This window comes from Peromyscus californicus, unplaced genomic scaffold (assembly GCF_007827085.1).
Source record: "Peromyscus californicus insignis strain IS unplaced genomic scaffold, ASM782708v3 Scaffold_21__1_contigs__length_65335640, whole genome shotgun sequence".
NCBI classification, from domain to species: domain Eukaryota; kingdom Metazoa; phylum Chordata; class Mammalia; order Rodentia; family Cricetidae; genus Peromyscus; species Peromyscus californicus.
The window spans coordinates 38,510,917-38,528,115 of record NW_026294514.1 but is presented as its reverse complement, the minus strand read 5'-3'; the positions used below and the strand labels follow the sequence as shown (position 1 = coordinate 38,528,115).

Genomic DNA, 17,199 nt, shown 5'->3' with positions numbered 1-17,199 from the left:
CTATGAATTGGTGAATTCCGTGCATGCCCATACCCACATACACAAACAAACAACAAATAAATAAACAACATGAAATGCAAATGGTTAAAACACCTCAATTAAAAGTCAAAGACTAGCCTGGTGTGGTAATGTACGCTTTTGCCTTTAAGTTCAGCACTTGGGAGACAGAGGTGGACAGATATCTGTGAGTTTGAGGCCAGGTTGTTCTATATAGTGAGTTCTCAGGGATATATACTTTGTCTTAAACAAAACAAAGCAATCAAAAGACAAAGACTATCCAACTGAACAAAAAAGCAGGAGATCCGACTATATGTTACTTATAAAAAGCCACAGTTTGAGCCAGGCATGGTCCCAGGGATCAAACTCAGATCATCAGGCATGGCAGCAAGTGTCTTTACCTTCTGAGCTGTCTCATGGAACCTTGGGTGAGGATTGACATGACTGGATTGAAATCTATTGTCGTATTTTTATTTATTACACCGGTTCTCTTTTTCTTATTTTCTCTTTTCTTTGGACTTGAACATTTTTTAATTATTCCATTTTATTTACATTATATCATTACTTATTCTTTGCTTTAGGGTTTAATATTTGATATCTATAATATACATCTTTTCTCAGCCCACCTTTTCCCTTTTAGTGCTCTGTTGTCATACATTATATTTGTGTATAGATCATAAACTGTACAATATATTATGCTGACCTCAAATAGTCATCTCTCTTTCAAAGAGATTTTAAAAGCTAGAAAAAAATTTTATTTTAAAAACAATATTTTAAAGATTTATTCATGTTTATTTTATGTATATGAGTGTTTTGCCTATTACATGTAAGTGCACTTAGTGTGTACCTGGTACCACCAGACAGAGAGGGCACTGGATTCCCTGGAACTGGAGTTAGATGTGGTTGTGAGCCACCATGTGGATTCTGGGAACTAAACCCAGGTCCTCTGAAAGAGCAGACAGTGTTCTTAACCACTGAGCCATCTCTCCAGCCCTCTGAAAAAAAGTTTTCTTTATTTACTCACATTTTTATCTTTTCCTTCCTTCTTCCTTCCTTCCTTCCTTCCTTCCTTCCTTCCTTCCTTCCTTCCTTCCTTCCTTCCTTCCTCCCTTCCTTCCATTTCATACTTAATCTCACACTCATGAGCCGCCATGCCCTTCTTTTCTTTCTCTTTTTACTGTATAGATTCCAGAATTCTCTTTGATCAGATTGTCTTTCAAATGAAGCACACCCTTCACCCTTCTTTTAGTGCAGATTTTCTGGTCAATAATTGTTTTACCTTTTGTATGCCTGAAAAGGTCTTTGTTTGACCTTCATTCTTGTAATATATCTTCACTGAATTCTACAGAATTCTAGCTGGACAGTTTTCACTCAGTACTTTGAAGAACTTAGTCTCGCTGAGGGGCAGTGACAATGGCTTGAGCAGCTGTGGATCCGATGCCAAGTGTCTGTGGGGCGGTCTCGTGTCCCCGCGGTGTCTGTGGGGTGGTCTCATGTCACAGCAGTGTCTGTGGGGCGGTCTCACGTCACAGCAGCGTCTGTGGGGTGGTCTCATGTCACAGCAGCGTCTGTGGGGCGGTCTCATGTCACAGCAGTGTCTGTGGGGCGGTCTCATGTCACAGCAGTGTCTGTGGGGTGGTCTCATGTCACAGCAGTGTCTGTGGGGCGGTCTCATGTCCCAGCAGTGTCTGTGGGGAGGTCTCATGTCACAGCAGTGTCTGTGGGGTGGTCTCGTGTCCCCGCGGTGTCTGTGGGGTGGTCTCATGTTACAGCAGTGTCTGTGGGGAGGTCTCATGTCCCAGCAGTGTCTGTGGGGCAGTCTCATGTCACAGCAGTGTCTGTGGGGCGGTCTCATGTCACAGCAGTGTCTGTGGGGCGGTCTCATGTCACAGCAGTGTCTGTGGGGCGGTCTCATGTTACAGCAGTGTCTGTGGGGAGGTCTCGTGTCCCCACAGTGTCTGTGGGGTGGTCTCGTGTCCCAGCAGCATATGTGGGGTGGTCTTGTGTCACAGCAGTGTCTGTGGGGAAGTCTCATGTCACAGCAGCGTCTGTGGGGAAGTCTCATGTCACAGCAGCGTCTGTGGGGTGGTCTCGTGTCCCAGCAGCATATGTGGGGTGGTCTTGTGTCACAGCAGTGTCTGTGGGGTGGTCTCGTGTCCCAGCAGCGTTTGTGGGGTGGTCTTGTGTCACAGCAATGTATGGAGGTTTTGCAGCTCTTTAAAACACTGCATGGACCGGACAACAAGCTTTAAAAAGTTATCCCAGCACATTAGAAACAGCCAGAGTAAAGACAAATGAAAAACTGAAAGGTAATAAAAGTGACGTTTAACCTAAGAAAGCAGAGGAGCTGGTGAGAACAGCCTCTGTTGATCAGAATGTGCTCTACAAGGTACCACATGAGCACAAAGCACCGGAACTGGCCCCGGAAAATGTTTCTGGAACATATGCCATGCTGTGATGCTTCAACTCAGAAGCAGTGAGTCCTGTAGAATAAAACAAGTCTTTGCACATTTTAACTTTAAACTTAAAACTCTGGCAAAGGTCCTAGAAACGCAGATTTTTTTCTTGAGTTGGTTTGTTGAAAATGAATGAATCCAAGAGCAGCTTCATAATTTAATTTCCCATGAAGAGAGCGCTGCTGAGAGCTACAGAGCTTGGTGTTAAAGGCCCTAGGGACGATGGTTCACTCTCACTGAAAATCACCCCTTCTACAGTGACGTAAATGCTTGTGTAGGAGGGTGTAACAGATTCTCTCCTCTTTCTTGGTCATACGTATTTGGTCTTAACAATGCCATTTGAAAAGGAAATGTCTTGACAAATTGGTGAGTTTTCTTCCCATGGGAAACACAATTACTTTAAGTAAATCACTAGATTAAACTGATGTTTAGGCATTCAAATATTAAATTGGTCAAAACCAATCAGTTTCTGGCAGCCCGTCACAGAAGGTAGGGTTTCCCAGAACACTGCAGTTATTTCTGCAGCTAACAAATAATCACGTAGTTTCTTTTAGTGACATGCTACTTCTCTGTGTTTTTATAAAGACACTTTAAGTCAGTCTTCGATGGCTAGATGAATGAAATATCAAAATCACTTGGGGTCATTATAGAATGAAGACATCCTAACATTTTAAGGAAATAGCCACCATCCATGAGACTATCATGATTTTCATAGTTACCTATATTTAGATAACAATTGGATTATTTTAAGAAATGTAATAGCTGTATTCTCCTCATTTTAATCAATAAAATGTCAATAAATTCTCATACATGTCCCATCCCTGACAAGATTGGCAGTATCACAAAGAGGCTTGGAATCCTACCATCTCTTTAATGGAGCATTTGAAAGAGAGAGAGAAAAAAACATAGACAGAGAGAAACAGAGAGAGAGAGAGAGAGAGAGAGAGAGAGAGAGAGAGAGAGAGAGAGAGAGAGAGAGAAGGAGGGAGGGAAGGAGAGAAGGAGGGAGGGAAGGAGAGAAGGAGGGAGGGAGGGAGAAGGAGAGAGAGAGTTAGTTCATTGTGCTGCAGATCTGTAGCAATAACTATTGTCACTGTGATTTTTGTTCCTGGGTCTGTAGTACATCTTTTTTCTCTGCTTGTATGATATTCTCCTTATCACTGGTTTTAGAATTTTGATTATGATGTGCATCAGTGGTTTTCTTCCTATATATTGTGCTTAGGCTCAACCTGCTTCTCGGGTCTGTGGGTTTATAGCTGTCATCTGATTGGAAGAGGTTTCACTATTGTTGCTTTAAATACTTTTTTTATGTATTCCTTTCTCTCTCCTCTACTTTAGGACTTTCAGTTGTGTGCCGCTTGAAAGCAGCTGGAATTGTTTCTCAGCTCATTGGTGCTGTGTCCTCTCAGTCCTCGTCCTCTTGAATGTGTGGCATGTTTATCACCATGGTTTATATTTGTAGCCACTTGCGTGTCCTTGTCTACTAATTATTGCTTAGCAAGTCACAGATGATACTGATTTTGTCCCCTGGGGCATTTCTGGGTTTGTTACTAATGATTAATTCTCTCCCGGTCAATACAGACTTTATTTTCTTGCTTTCATACACACTTTTTTTTTCCTTTTCATTAATACCAGATATTTTGAGTTTATATTGCTGGATATTTTTAAATTTGTAGAAATGCCTTTGAGCATTGTTTTGAGGAAACAAATCTCCAAAGTGGCAGGGAATTCAACTGTTGTGGAGGGGATGGAAGGAGGGGAGGAGGGAAAAAAGAGGAAGGGAGGGAAAACATTTTCTAATGAAATGTCATGATTGTGAGGTAGATCCAGCGAATACCGTGTGACTCCCACACTTTTGACCTTGACCCAGAGATCAACCCCACCATCTCACGGCCCACTCTAGACTTCAGATTGCACTTTATGTGCTTTTGGAACCAAGCACACACTACCCTGCACAGTTCAGCTATTAATCATATAAAGACAAATCCAGTCCCAGGTCCCCTCGGTCTGTCTGTATTTTAATAACATCCAAATAATTGAATGAATGATTTATTGTTATTATTATTTTTTAGAGAAGAGCTTAGAGACAAGGTTTCTTTACACGGTGGAGCCAGGACGAGAGAGGCACTGTGTCCATGTGTCTCCATGTCTCCCCAGCTCCCCTGAATATGTGCACCTCACTTTACCTTCTTGTTTTTCAGAGGGGGTCATTCCTGGCCCCCCCACAGACCTCTCTGTCACTGAGGCCACCCGGAGCTACGTAGTGCTGAGCTGGAAACCCCCTGGCCAGCGTGGTCACGAGGGCATTATGTACTTTGTCGAAAAGGTAAGACCCCAGCGTTATCACCTACGCCACCTCCTAATGGTCTTCTTAAGTCACGTTGATTTCTGATCACAATGCAGTGAAGGAGAGTGGCAGCAGGAATGATCTAAACTCTCTAAATTCTTACAGATTATGAACTGCCTCTGTTGAAAAAATGAATAACCCATAGAACTTTATCATGGCGCCTTGAGATTCCCTCTTGTTCCTGAGTTGCCTGTATGGCGGTATTCTCTAGAGCAGGCCTCTGTCTCACTTGGTCTCGTCATAGCTGTTTGTTGCTGGTTTTTCTGTCATGATGATGAAACATGATGGGGGTAGATGGCAAGAGGAATAGAGAAGTTGTACAACTTTCAAACAGTAGGTGAAGACAGCAAGCCTTCACACACCACTGTGTGAAGCAGCCCTCTAAATACACAATAGAGTGGGGTTAGGGGTGACGGAACAGTCTGAGATACTGGAGAATTCTTTCCCCCAAATATCTTATAATCATGCTGGGGATCAGAACATTAGAGGACAGTACAAGAAAACGAACTGGGTGAGGGTGATGTGGGGGCCAACCGTGCAGCCATATCCAAGGGGGTTTGATGTGCATTTGAGAGCAGCAAGTGGGAAGTGCCAAGAGCTGGCTGAGACATTATTGAAGAAAGTGGTTCCACTGCCAGTATAGAAATGCCCGAGAATCCACAGACAACCTGGTACAGAAGTCCTCCTTCCCAAGATCATGGCTCTTGGGAAGATATTTAAGATATTTAAGAAGAATTTGTAACATAAAGAATCAAGTCCATTGCTAACCAAGTTTTGATTGAGGTGTAAGGGCCGTAGCTCAGTGGTAGGGCACTTGCCTAGATTTGTGATGCTCCTGGTTCAATCCCTACTGCCACAAAAATGAGATCAGGATTTAATTGAGAAGGTATGTTTGTCTGATATGTAGAAACATTTATATATCTATTCAGAGTAATGCACTAGTCTTAACAAAAATGAGGCTAGTGTTTATGCTTTAAAATTTCATCTTTGCAAAATTACATAGATTTTTTTTCACAAAAGTATCTAGTACTCAGTTTTCCCCTTTCATCTGGATTTCACTTTTGATTATTCAATTTTAGAACAACTGTTGGATCATCTTCCCTTTCAGTTACTGTGAGAGGGTCCATTTCTGAGGAATATAGGTTTATGGAGATATATGCAAACAATATAAAAACAGTGTACAGATATCATGTGTTTTAGGTGCTGAGACTGAACCTGGGGTTCATACACATCAGGCCACTGCTCTGACTGACACCCCCCTTTTGTAATCTTATCGCTGCCCCCTGAGTAGCTATGATCACAGGCTTGTGCCACTAGGCCTGGATAATATACAAACTTGAACAGCTTATTAGAATGTAATCATGAATTCCATTATGGCATTTTTTGTGCATCTCATTCCTTCTCCCCTCCTTCTCCTGCTGACCCCCCTCTTTTTCCCCTTCTATTTTCATGGCTTATTTGGTTTTTAGAGGTTTTGTTATTGTTGTTGTTTGGGTTTTTGGTAACTCAATGGATTTCATTAGGGTTGCTTACAGCAAGGTTGAGGGATTGTGTATAGGAACATAGATGCCTCACCAGTGATTATTCCACTGAAGAAAATGTCATCCCTTCACTACCAACCATTAACTAATGAGTACCCATGAGATCTGCCCATTCCACAAGGTGTTGACCAACCCAAGTATGTGTGGAGCTCTCAATTTGCAAATTACATATAGATATATTTATATATACAAACGCACCACACACACACACACACACACACACACACACACACACACACACACACACGCACATACGCCCATAGCAGCACATGTGCCAGATAACAAACTATGAAAGTTGATTTTCTCCTCTCTCCATGTGAGTCTCAGGATCAAGTTTAGATAGTTAGGCTTAGTAGCAGTTGCCTTTACTGACTGAGCCATTTCACTAGTAAAATATGTAAATATCTTAATAGCCTTTTATTTATTTCAAATTTGTGGCTCTTAAGAATTACACCAGAGTAACACATGTTATTGTCTGTCGTATTCCTTTATTAATTATATTTTGCAGTGAACATTTGTTTGATGTCCTTGAAATGGACATCTCGCTTCTTTCTTATCTGCAACAAATTGCAGATAGTAAGTTCATGACCATTTTCCCATGCAACACGAACATCTTCCAAGGGTCTGGTTTTATGAAATATGAAATTATACTTACAGTTTCATATTTTCTAAATGTTATCCCCAAATAAAAGTTTGGTAGCATCCTAAGCCATCTTCTATTTTAATAGAAGTAATGATAGAGTAACAACTAAATGTATATTTCCTGGTATATTTAACACACACCCATGTCCACTGCATTTCTTTGACATACTCTACAGGAAGAGGCTCTGAATTAACTCTGTGACAGTAATTACCATTTTGCTGAAATAATGACTCATAACAACCCACTCTGAGACATGTTCTTCAGGTGAGTCAGCGCTGGCTTCTGATGACCATTTCCTTTGGTCACATGAACCTGAATTTTTCCATGAAAGTCTGTAACTTCCCCAGATCAAAATACATATCACCTATCATTAGACAATTAAACATTTTTTTCTACCAGCCTGCTCAGTTAGATGGAAGAGAAGATAATATTTAGGAGTATGACATTGCATGGAGAAGCCACACAGGGTGTATTCCACTCTTGCAGCATCCAGGATACTGGAGGAGTAAGGATGTAGAGCATATTCAGAGACATAGGATGCAATTACAGAATTTTCTAAATGTCAAGCCATTCTGCTATGATTCTGATTATTTTTGATGGCCATTTATGGGTGTTGGCTTTTGTAAGGGTTCACTTACTGGTCCCATGGCATATTTTTCACCCACCTAGAATGTTCATACAGCCACAGTGCTATCTCCTAGGCTGTCCCATGCTTTCACTTGATGGAACTTTCACCTGGGATTTGCATGCACATAAACTATGAGCTGGTCTATCACGTTACAGGCTTATAGTCAGACATTGAAGCCATGCCTGTGATTCCTACGATGGGTGAGACTGAGGGGCTCAATAATGAAAGAAGTAGGTGAATCAGGGTCTTCCTTTAAAACTCCCCTGTCCTAATGTGTTCTCTTCAGCCCCAAACTCTTCCCTCAGATATCTCAGGTCTTGGGTACTTTCTCTCATTTCCCTTTCAAAAATCTGTTATGTCAGGCACACAACAGTGTCACTTGCTAGCACTGCTTCCTGTAGATAGTAGGAGTGACAGTAGTAGTGTTTGTCAGAGGCCATCACTGTACTGCACATGTTAGTTAACCTACCTAACCCTATTAGGGTCATACTTTTATTTCCATTGTCCTATTTTATAGATAAGGAAATGGAGTAATTTATGGGTTTCATGATTTGCTCCAGACTGCACTGCAGGTACAAGTTACAGGTAGGATTTGAACATAGATTATCTAGGCACAGATCCATAAACCCAGCAGCTATGGGTTGGACATCTCTAATTCAAAAATCCAAATTCATGATCCAACAAGACACTCAAATTGTTTTGGATTTTGAATTGGGGATACTTAAATAGTAAAGTCTATGTAGATTTTACACACACACACACACACACACACACACACACCAATCCCCAAATCTTAAACACTTGTAGTTCCAAGCATTTGAAATAAGGGATACTCTACCTGCATTACAGTGGGCTGCTTCACCAGGTTACACAAAGCTTACATCAGGAATGGTGGTCGTGCAGCTGAGAGGATTAAAGTTACAGAGACGAAGCCGGGCGGTGGTGGCGCACGCCTTTAATCCCAGCACTCGGGAGGCAGAGCCAGGTGGATCTCTGTGAGTTCAAGGCCAGCCTGGGCTACCAAGTGAGTTCCAGGAAAAGGCGCAAAGCTACACAGAGAAACCCTGTCTCAAAAAACCAAAAAAAAAAAATAATAAAAAAATAAAGTTACAGAGACGTATAACATCCATAGAATAGAGAAAGCAGCAATCGTTTTTATTATGAAAGAAAAATGATTAATGATTGCTTATGTGTTTCCCTGAGGAGGTATGTCAAGTTATAAAAATGTGGGGGAATTTCATCACTCATAGGGCAGATCACACATACAAATGACACATTATCATGAAATATATTGTAGGAACACCAGGGGTTCACCTTGTTAAATTTGCCTTATAACAGATGATAGCAATGAAGCCCAGAGCACCCATCTCACATTCCAAGGTCATCCAGCTCATTACTAACAGGGATCAGTCCCTTTGGGTCCCTTCTGCCATGCTGCTAAATACAGCCCATGTCACGTCAGTAGAGATCGTGTTGAATAGTGTGGTACAAACGTCTGTGTCGTATTTGACAGCTAGTCTGTCTGTCTTCAAATGTAGATTTCTGGAAGATTATTTTGAAAATGATTTTTTTATCTCTAGCATACCCAGGCCAGAGCAACAAAATTTGTGCTTTTGCTGACCTCGAGCAGAGCTGGATGCTAGGGCCGGAGAAAGTCTTTGACTTGTTTTCTAATGGTGCTGACTAACTCCTGCCAACACGGGCATTCGCATCTTCATCCAAGTCACTGGACGTCATTTTAAGGATAGAATTTATCTATTTATTCATTTGCTTAATTTTTTTTTTTTGGAGACAGGGTCTAGCTCTGTATCTCAGCTGGCCTGGAAGTCACTGTGTAGCCCAGAATGTCTTCAAACTCATGGCTTTCCTCCTGCTTCAGCCTCCCAAGGGCTGAGATGCAGACATGCACCCCCATACCTTTCAATCTCTTTACATTTTTTTGAAAGACTGTATGGTTTATTCTAAAATTTGGGCACAATTTCACAAAGGAGCATCTTTGTATTTCCATAACCTTATTCATTTGTTCATTCAGAGAAGAAACTTCGAGTGTCCTCTGGGCTGAGGCAGGACAGTGAGCAAGCAGGTCCCCTGAGCTCATGGAATGCACTTTCTGGTAGAGGAGAGAGCAAATAAATAAGTTTCAAATAATGACAAATGCTTGAACTGCAGAATAAAGAGGGTGATGAGAAAAGGACACAAACTCCTGCAAACTGGTGAAGGGAGTTGATCCACACAGGCCTTTCTGAGGAGGTGGCAGCCGAGTGTGGGCCTGAAGGATGCCATGAGTCATAACCCTCAACTAAAGTAACACAGTTCATAGCAACATCGCACACATTTAAGTATTGAAAACAGTTCATTAAAGTGATGACCTATCCTAAGACTTAGAAGGATGACTATCCTTGAAATAAAGACTTCTATAAGTGGATTGACAAGCATGTCTATGTACAAGTGAGGTAAAGTGGTAAAACCGTTTAACCAACAGCTCAAAGCCACACTCGATGTAGAAGCCTGCGGCATTCCACTGTCCCCTTTTCCCACATCCCTTCTCCAGTCCAGCTCTAGAAACAGGGGTGGTTTGTTGACTGGTAAATGTGTGAGTGCCCTGTGTGCTCTGGGGGCTCCCAGTGACGTCACTGTTCCTGCTGCAGTGTGACGTGGGAACAGAAAACTGGCAGCGTGTCAACACAGAACTCCCGGTCAAGTCTCCTCGCTTTGCTCTGTTCGATTTGGTGGAGGGGAAATCTTACCGCTTCCGCGTCCGCTGTTCCAATTCAGCAGGAGTCGGTGAACCCTCGGAGGCAACAGAAGTGACGGTCGTAGGGGACAAGCTTGGTAAGTGTAGGGTCAGACTGAGCACCTGCGACTTTACATTGTGTCAAGAGAAGATCCCGAACCAAGAGTAAAATAGTGTTGTTTTGCTTATGCAAAGTAAACTTCATGAGTTTTACCAGCTAATATAGTTTTCAATGTCCATAGACATTTCATTTACTATTATGCTTCCTAAATAACATTTTGAGCAAAATACATTATAAAACAAAGCAACTGTATGTTTAACATGATGTGTAAACATTTATGTACGTGTGCTTGTGCATATGCAATGGGAATGAAGTATATTCAACGACCTTGAGTTTCATCACCATTTTCTTTCTCACACAGACATCCCCAAGGCCCCTGGAAAAATCATCCCGAGTAGAAATACAGACACTTCAGTGGTGGTTTCCTGGGAGGAGTCCAAAGATGCCAAAGAACTAGTTGGGTACTACATCGAGTCCAGTGTGGTTGGCTCTGGCAAGTGGGAGCCCTGCAACAACAACCCTGTGAAGGGCTCACGGTAATGTGCAAATGTGTTCATGTGGTGTGTGTGTGTGTGTGTGTGTGTGTGTGTGTGTGGTGTGTGTGTGTGTGTGTGTGTGTGTGTGTGTGGTGTGTGTATGTGGTGTTTATGTGTGTGTGTGTGTGCATGTGTGTGTGCATGTGTGCATGTGTGTATGTGTAGTGTGTTCCAGAATCACTGCAAGCTACATGCAGTACATATATCCAGTGGAAGAATAACCCGCATGGGGTTAGAGAGATGGCTAAGCAGTCAAGTATATACTGCTCTTGCAGAGGACCGAAGTTCAGTTCCCACATTGGGTGATTCACAACCACCTGTAACTCCAGCTTCAGGGGTCTGACAGTCTCTTCTGGCCTCCCCAAGAACATATACAGGCACATTCTCTCCCTCCACCACACGTACATATGTACCAGGTACCTTCATACACAGGCACATTCTCCCCCCCAACTCCACACACATATAGATATTTTATTAATAATAGATACAATTAAAAAACCTTTTAAAGAACACATATACATATTTACTTTAAATAGCCAAATGAATTTAAAGCCAAACATGTCTAATGTAATATATTTGAAAAAAAAAAAGACTTGTAATGTTAAACATTAAAAGAAACATAAACTATCATCTACAAGTTCATTTTATAGTTCTTCTCTGATTCTTTCTCTTGATTTTCCTTTTCTATTGTTACTCTGTGGTCTTTCACATACAAAATAATATTGGACTCCAAGGACCTAACAGGCGCTACCAAACATGAATACCTTGGTATTTTTAAGAGAACAGAAAACAGAATATCAGCACATTATAAATTCTGAACATCAACATGATTAAACCCAGGACTGAGCAGATGGAAAATGCCATTGGAAAAAATGCCATCCAAACAAAGGATGTTCTGAGAGTTTGCCATCTCTTTGTGTCTGTTTTCAATGTGGGGAGAGTAGGTTTTTCTTGCTTTTAATTATTTTCTCAACCAGTTGAGCCTGCTTAATTTAGGACTGACTTGAGAAGTGGTCCCTAGAAAGTGTCTGATGGACTTGTTGGTCAGCTTCTGTCCTAGCCCTTTCCAAAGGCCACACATTAACAGAGGATGAGTGGAACCAGACCCTGAGAGGCTGGAGACCAGCAGAGTAAAGGAAATGCCCCTGTATTCCATCTTTATCTGGGGCGTTCAGAAGCCCAGGAGCCCAGGCATCTACTTTCTACAGAGAAGCAGGAGCCAGTGAAGGGCAGACACTGTTGTTACTCATCTTCATACCTGTGATAACTAATCCGATGTCTACACCTCTAAAGTACTCAGTAAATATTCACCAACCCCAGTTGACCCTAGACTGAAAGGCACGGCTTTCTTTATTAATTTTCCAACAAGTGAGTGGGATAGAGTCCTTAGCAGACCCGTTATTTCTTGAAGCTACAATCTTCAAGGCCGATTTAATGTTACATTGATTCATGAACAGCTACTTACAGCTGTAACAGCTGTTAAGGAGGATGGTGGATTTAAATGGGAGCCCGCTGTGGATTCACACAGTGTTGCTGGATCTTTGTATTTAAATGGTAATTCTGGAAACTATTTTTCATTTCGTGTCAGATTGCAGTGTAGTTTCTCAAGTAATGGTTCCTTCCCCGGCACAAAGAAGGTAGCGGTGAGGTGTCTGTGACAGGATTTATCAGTACCTCACACTTTAAGTATATACCTAACATGGCTACTCACGATATTGTCACCACACCTATTATTTATTAAGTGCCTCCTTTGTTTCAGACCCATTACTGGTATTTTAAATACTAGATAGCTCATCTTGATGCAGAATCAATATGTGGTAGTAGTATTGTTTCTCTGTTGAACATTTTCTGGTGAACGTTCAGGTAAGCCAGAACTCCTTTTTTTTTTTTTTTTTTTTTTTTTAGTGGAGTGGGTTTTAAAAATTGCCCAAATTGCCTTCTTACCTAAGGTTCACATGTTACCTGAAGCTCTCATTTTTAAAAAATGAATCTTTTTATAAAGCCAGGCTGTTCAGATCACTCAGTTAAGCTGCCAGTCATCTTCCCTAATCCTCCTGGAAAGGCTCTGAACGCTTCCTCTCCTCTTCAGATTTACTTGCCATGGATTGGCAACCGGTCAGAGCTACATTTTCCGGGTCAGAGCAGTGAACGCCGCTGGACTTAGTGACTATTCCCAGGATTCGGAAGCCATTGAAGTCAAAGCTGCTATCGGTAAGCTCCTTTTGTGTAGTTCGGCCGAGGAGAGAAATGAATTTTTTCCGACTTTCCGTCATCTCCATAAATGGTTTAAAGTCTCTGATTTCACGCCATGGTTCCACCGTTACATGATCATTTTCTCTTTGGCTCCGGTTGACAACTAACCTCCCATAGCTGACGTCTTACAGATCTTCATCACTTACCAGCACCTGTCCATCAGTAGCGCTCTCATCTCCACCATTCCAGTCTCCTCAGACACTGCCCCTTGTCTGAAACTTCATGCTAACTCCATGTTCATCCCGGGACCTGGCAGGCCGTCCCCCTTCCGTGAAGCGGTACATTGCCATAACTCTATCATCTTGTACCTAAAAGCCATTTCATCTGCAGCAGAGCTTGGCTTCTTTCTCCTAACAGCACATTACCATGCTTCTTAAAAATGCCTCTAAAGTTCATGCAAGACACATGTGGCTGCTTAATCACATACTTCATCTGTTTGCAAACTAACAGAATAACTCCATCAATAAGGTCATTATATGTATATGTGTGTTATACCTCCCAGTCTTGGATAGAGTGGGGGAAGGGACCCAGCTACTTCAGAAAAACAAAAATAAAATGTGTAATATGCTAACGTATTAATAGAACTCTTTGATTATGTATCTCAGTGATAAGGCACACAGTTATGACGTGGAAAGCCCCAACACCACTGTAAAGAGATTAAGCAGGTGCAATGGTGCGTACCTATAATCACAAGAGCTGGGGAAGGTGAAGCAGGAGGATTGGAAAGTCAAGGTCATCCTGGGCTACACAGCAAGACCCTGCCTCAAAATCCAAAGCAATAGAATAACAAGGACACAAACCAGATTTAACGTTAGTTGTCTTCGTTGGCACTAGTTTAAGGTAGACAGTGGCAGACATGTTCTTTTGGGAGGTACAGTCCCTTACTGTTGCACTAACAGTCCTGATTCTGTCATGCAGTTAGGATCTTTAATATGGTGTCCTGCGCACTTTGTGGTCCTTTCTCTATTATGTTGAATATTAGAGCATACTACCTCTCAAGAATTGCCTGAGGTTTGCTTTTTTTTTTCCCCCTGTATAAACTAAAAGCCTTTGGGTTCTGCAAATAGAAATGGTCCCTGTTCTGTCTGTGGTTTCTTCTTTTTTCCCGAAAATATGGAGAAGTTGAAATGTTCCCTGGCGTCAATTCTGTTAAACCAAGATTGTTTTTCGCTCTGCTTGCAGTCCTAATGCTTCTGTTTGTTCGATTACTCAAGAGTAACACGTATGGGGTCTGGCTCACACCGTTTCTGTTGTTGTCTGGTAACTGTAGGGGGAGGAGTGTCTCCAGATGTGTGGCTTCAACTGAGTGATGCGCCTGCTGGACTAACAGACTCCAGGGGGGGCGTGAATGGAGCCTCCCCACCAACCTCTCAAAAAGATGCTTTGCTCAGTAGCAAACCTAACAAATCTTCACCACCCAGTAGCCCTTCCAGCCCGGGCCAGGCAGAAGTGAGTAAAGTAAGTGAATCAGTTCAGGAAGAACTCAGCCCGCCACCACAGAAGGCAGCTCCCAAGGAGCAAAGTAAATCTGAGTCCCCGAAAAAGAAGAAGGACCCAGTAGGTGAGAACTGCCAAGTCCAGCCCTTCATCTGTCTCCATCAGTGTCCTCACCTCTCATTGTCCAGATCATATGCTTCATCCGTGTTCATTCCTCATTTGTTGGTTCTGAATTTCATGTTTCTCTTAGCCATTCAGCATGCTTTCATCTAATACACTCTCAAAGTCGCCATGTGGGATTGGCTTGTATGCATTATTTCTTAGCCTTAGCAATGACAAAATGTTTACAGGGCTGTTTGACAGAGGAGGAGTTAGCCAGGAAGATATCCCAGGCCTAGACATGAGGGTAGGAAGGACTTGATCAATAGGTTGTGGGAAGCTGAGTGATCTTGTCATGAGCTCTTTGGCATACTCATGCTCAGAACAGGTAGAGGAAAATATTTCATGACTAAGTGACAGTGTCCCAAGGTCAGAGTTATTAATTTCCATTGTTCAGCCTCATGTTTTTAAGGGATCATTCACACTTCATTCAAATCACTAGTTCTTAGCAGCTGTGAAAAGTTCAGAATGGTATTATAGCCATAGAGAATTGCATTCCATAGAGAAACTACATTCCATGAAGGGACTCGTGGAAGATGGTTTATTAGAAAGCTAAACGTGAGCTGGTTGGGTGCTGTGGGTTACGTGTGTGTTCTAGGAGACAATGCATCACATAAAAGTGCTGATGAATTTTAACTGCCTCCTGTCCATTCCTCGTCTCTAGCCCACCCAACTTTCATACTGCCTCTACTTTTTGTTTTGAACCCTTATTCATCCCATTAAGTAAGAAGAAATGGAATAGTCACTTGAGGGTCCATCCTTGTAAGTGCTCTGAAATAGAAGATAGAGAGAAAAAATGGGTGTGTGTGTGTGTGTGTGTGTGTGTGTGTGTGTGTGGGGAGAGAGAGAGAGAGAGAGAGAGAGAGAGAGAGAGAGAGAGAGAGAGAGAGATGACTTTATTCTAAAGGTTTTCTTTGTTCTGAAAGTTGTTTTGAATAGGAATGTGATAATTTCTGTAACTCTTATAATCCAAACAAATCCTTGGAAATTCCTTTGATGTACTGTATATCTAGATAGACTTCTTGCTATGACTGTACCTTTCTTCATTAAAAATTATCATTTCAGTGGCCAAACATAAAGTGGACCTGCAGATCATGTAAATGTACAAGGAGTTTTGAAATACCCTTCAATTTTTTTTCTAGCTAGGCAGCAGCAAATGCAGTGACAGCTACATAGTGTTGTGTGCTATGTGAAACATTCTAACACCAGGAATTTAAAATCCTAGGAGTTTAAAATGTTGTGATAAACATGCATCTACCAAGAGAAAGTCATTCAGCAGATCATGCCTAGTGCTATAGAGTATTTTTTAAAGGTGTATTTAACTGAGATCCAGGATATTTTCCTGACTGGAGTATACACAAAGTCTCCCAGGGTAAGTGTACATGAATATGAAACCATTTGGAACTGTATGGAGATGCCAGATAAACAAACTGATATGGAAACCAAGATATGTACACATTCTGTTACCACTAGAGATCAAATTAAAACAAAACCACAAAAAGGTGTAGATCTTGAGGGAAACATTTCTTCCTATGGGAAAAAGATCATTTTCTGAGGACATAGCATTTTACCAGACAGGTTTTTTAAAACTCAGTTTAATGATTTCAGTACACTTTCTCAATGTCTATTTTTTTCTCATACACCAAGTCAGGTGCCAAGTTTCAGATCAATCTCACATTTTCATTGTATACGACATCGAGTGCCCTCATATGTGGCACCAGGTAAGCATGGTGGATGTAAACAGAATTATAAATGCATTTCCCTCTTACGAGCTATTTATATTGCAACAGCGGCGCCATCTCCACCCTATGACATCGCTTGCCTTGAAAGTTTTCGGGACTCAATGGTTCTTGGATGGAAGCAACCAGACACAACTGGAGGGGCGGAGATCACGGGCTATTATGTGAACTATCGTGAGGTAATTGGTGGGGTGCCAGGAAAATGGAGAGAAGCCAACATCAAGGCCGTCAGTGACGCAGCGTACAAGGTAGGCCAGCCCGTGTCTCTGTGGTGTGATGCATCCTGTGAATGAGACTGTGCGTGCATGTACACACCCAGGACCTGCTAAAGGGTTTCTGTCATTTTGTCAGTGTTCATTGTCAACCCTGGCATGACAGTTTTTGTGAAAAATATCCTTGGTAGGTAAGATTAGTATGGCTAGCCAAGCAGGGCTTACATTTTCTGATTCATACATGTAAGCATGATTTTTTAGAATATTTACCACAAAATGTGCATTTATTATGAAACTGGTATTTTCTTTCAAACTTAGAAAACATCGGTAACTCTGTTACTAGCTTCAGACATTGCTAGATCCTGTAACTCTGGATTTTTTTTTAATTTCACAGTTAAAATCATGATGGCATGGCTAGCTTACATGGCCCTCCTCCACCTTGTGGTGTGTTCCCTT

At 41.8% G+C, this 17,199-nt stretch overlaps 1 protein-coding gene across 5 annotated transcripts in view; it reads left to right on the top strand.

Moving 5' to 3' along the window:
• Myom1 (myomesin 1) overlaps positions 1-17,199 on the top strand; it is a 144,166-nt gene that overhangs the window by 73,332 nt on the left and 53,635 nt on the right. For 4 of the 5 annotated variants that reach the window (XM_052750102.1, XM_052750100.1, XM_052750101.1 and 1 more), the window contains 6 exons: positions 4,655-4,779; positions 10,261-10,444; positions 10,769-10,943; positions 13,033-13,154; positions 14,467-14,757; positions 16,583-16,779. In XM_052750102.1, coding sequence (XP_052606062.1) covers positions 4,655-4,779; positions 10,261-10,444; positions 10,769-10,943; positions 13,033-13,154; positions 14,467-14,757; positions 16,583-16,779 — 1,094 coding nt within the window. The remainder of the gene's footprint in view (positions 1-4,654; positions 4,780-10,260; positions 10,445-10,768; positions 10,944-13,032; positions 13,155-14,466; positions 14,758-16,582; positions 16,780-17,199) is intronic. The other variant, XM_052750104.1, reaches the window with a different exon arrangement.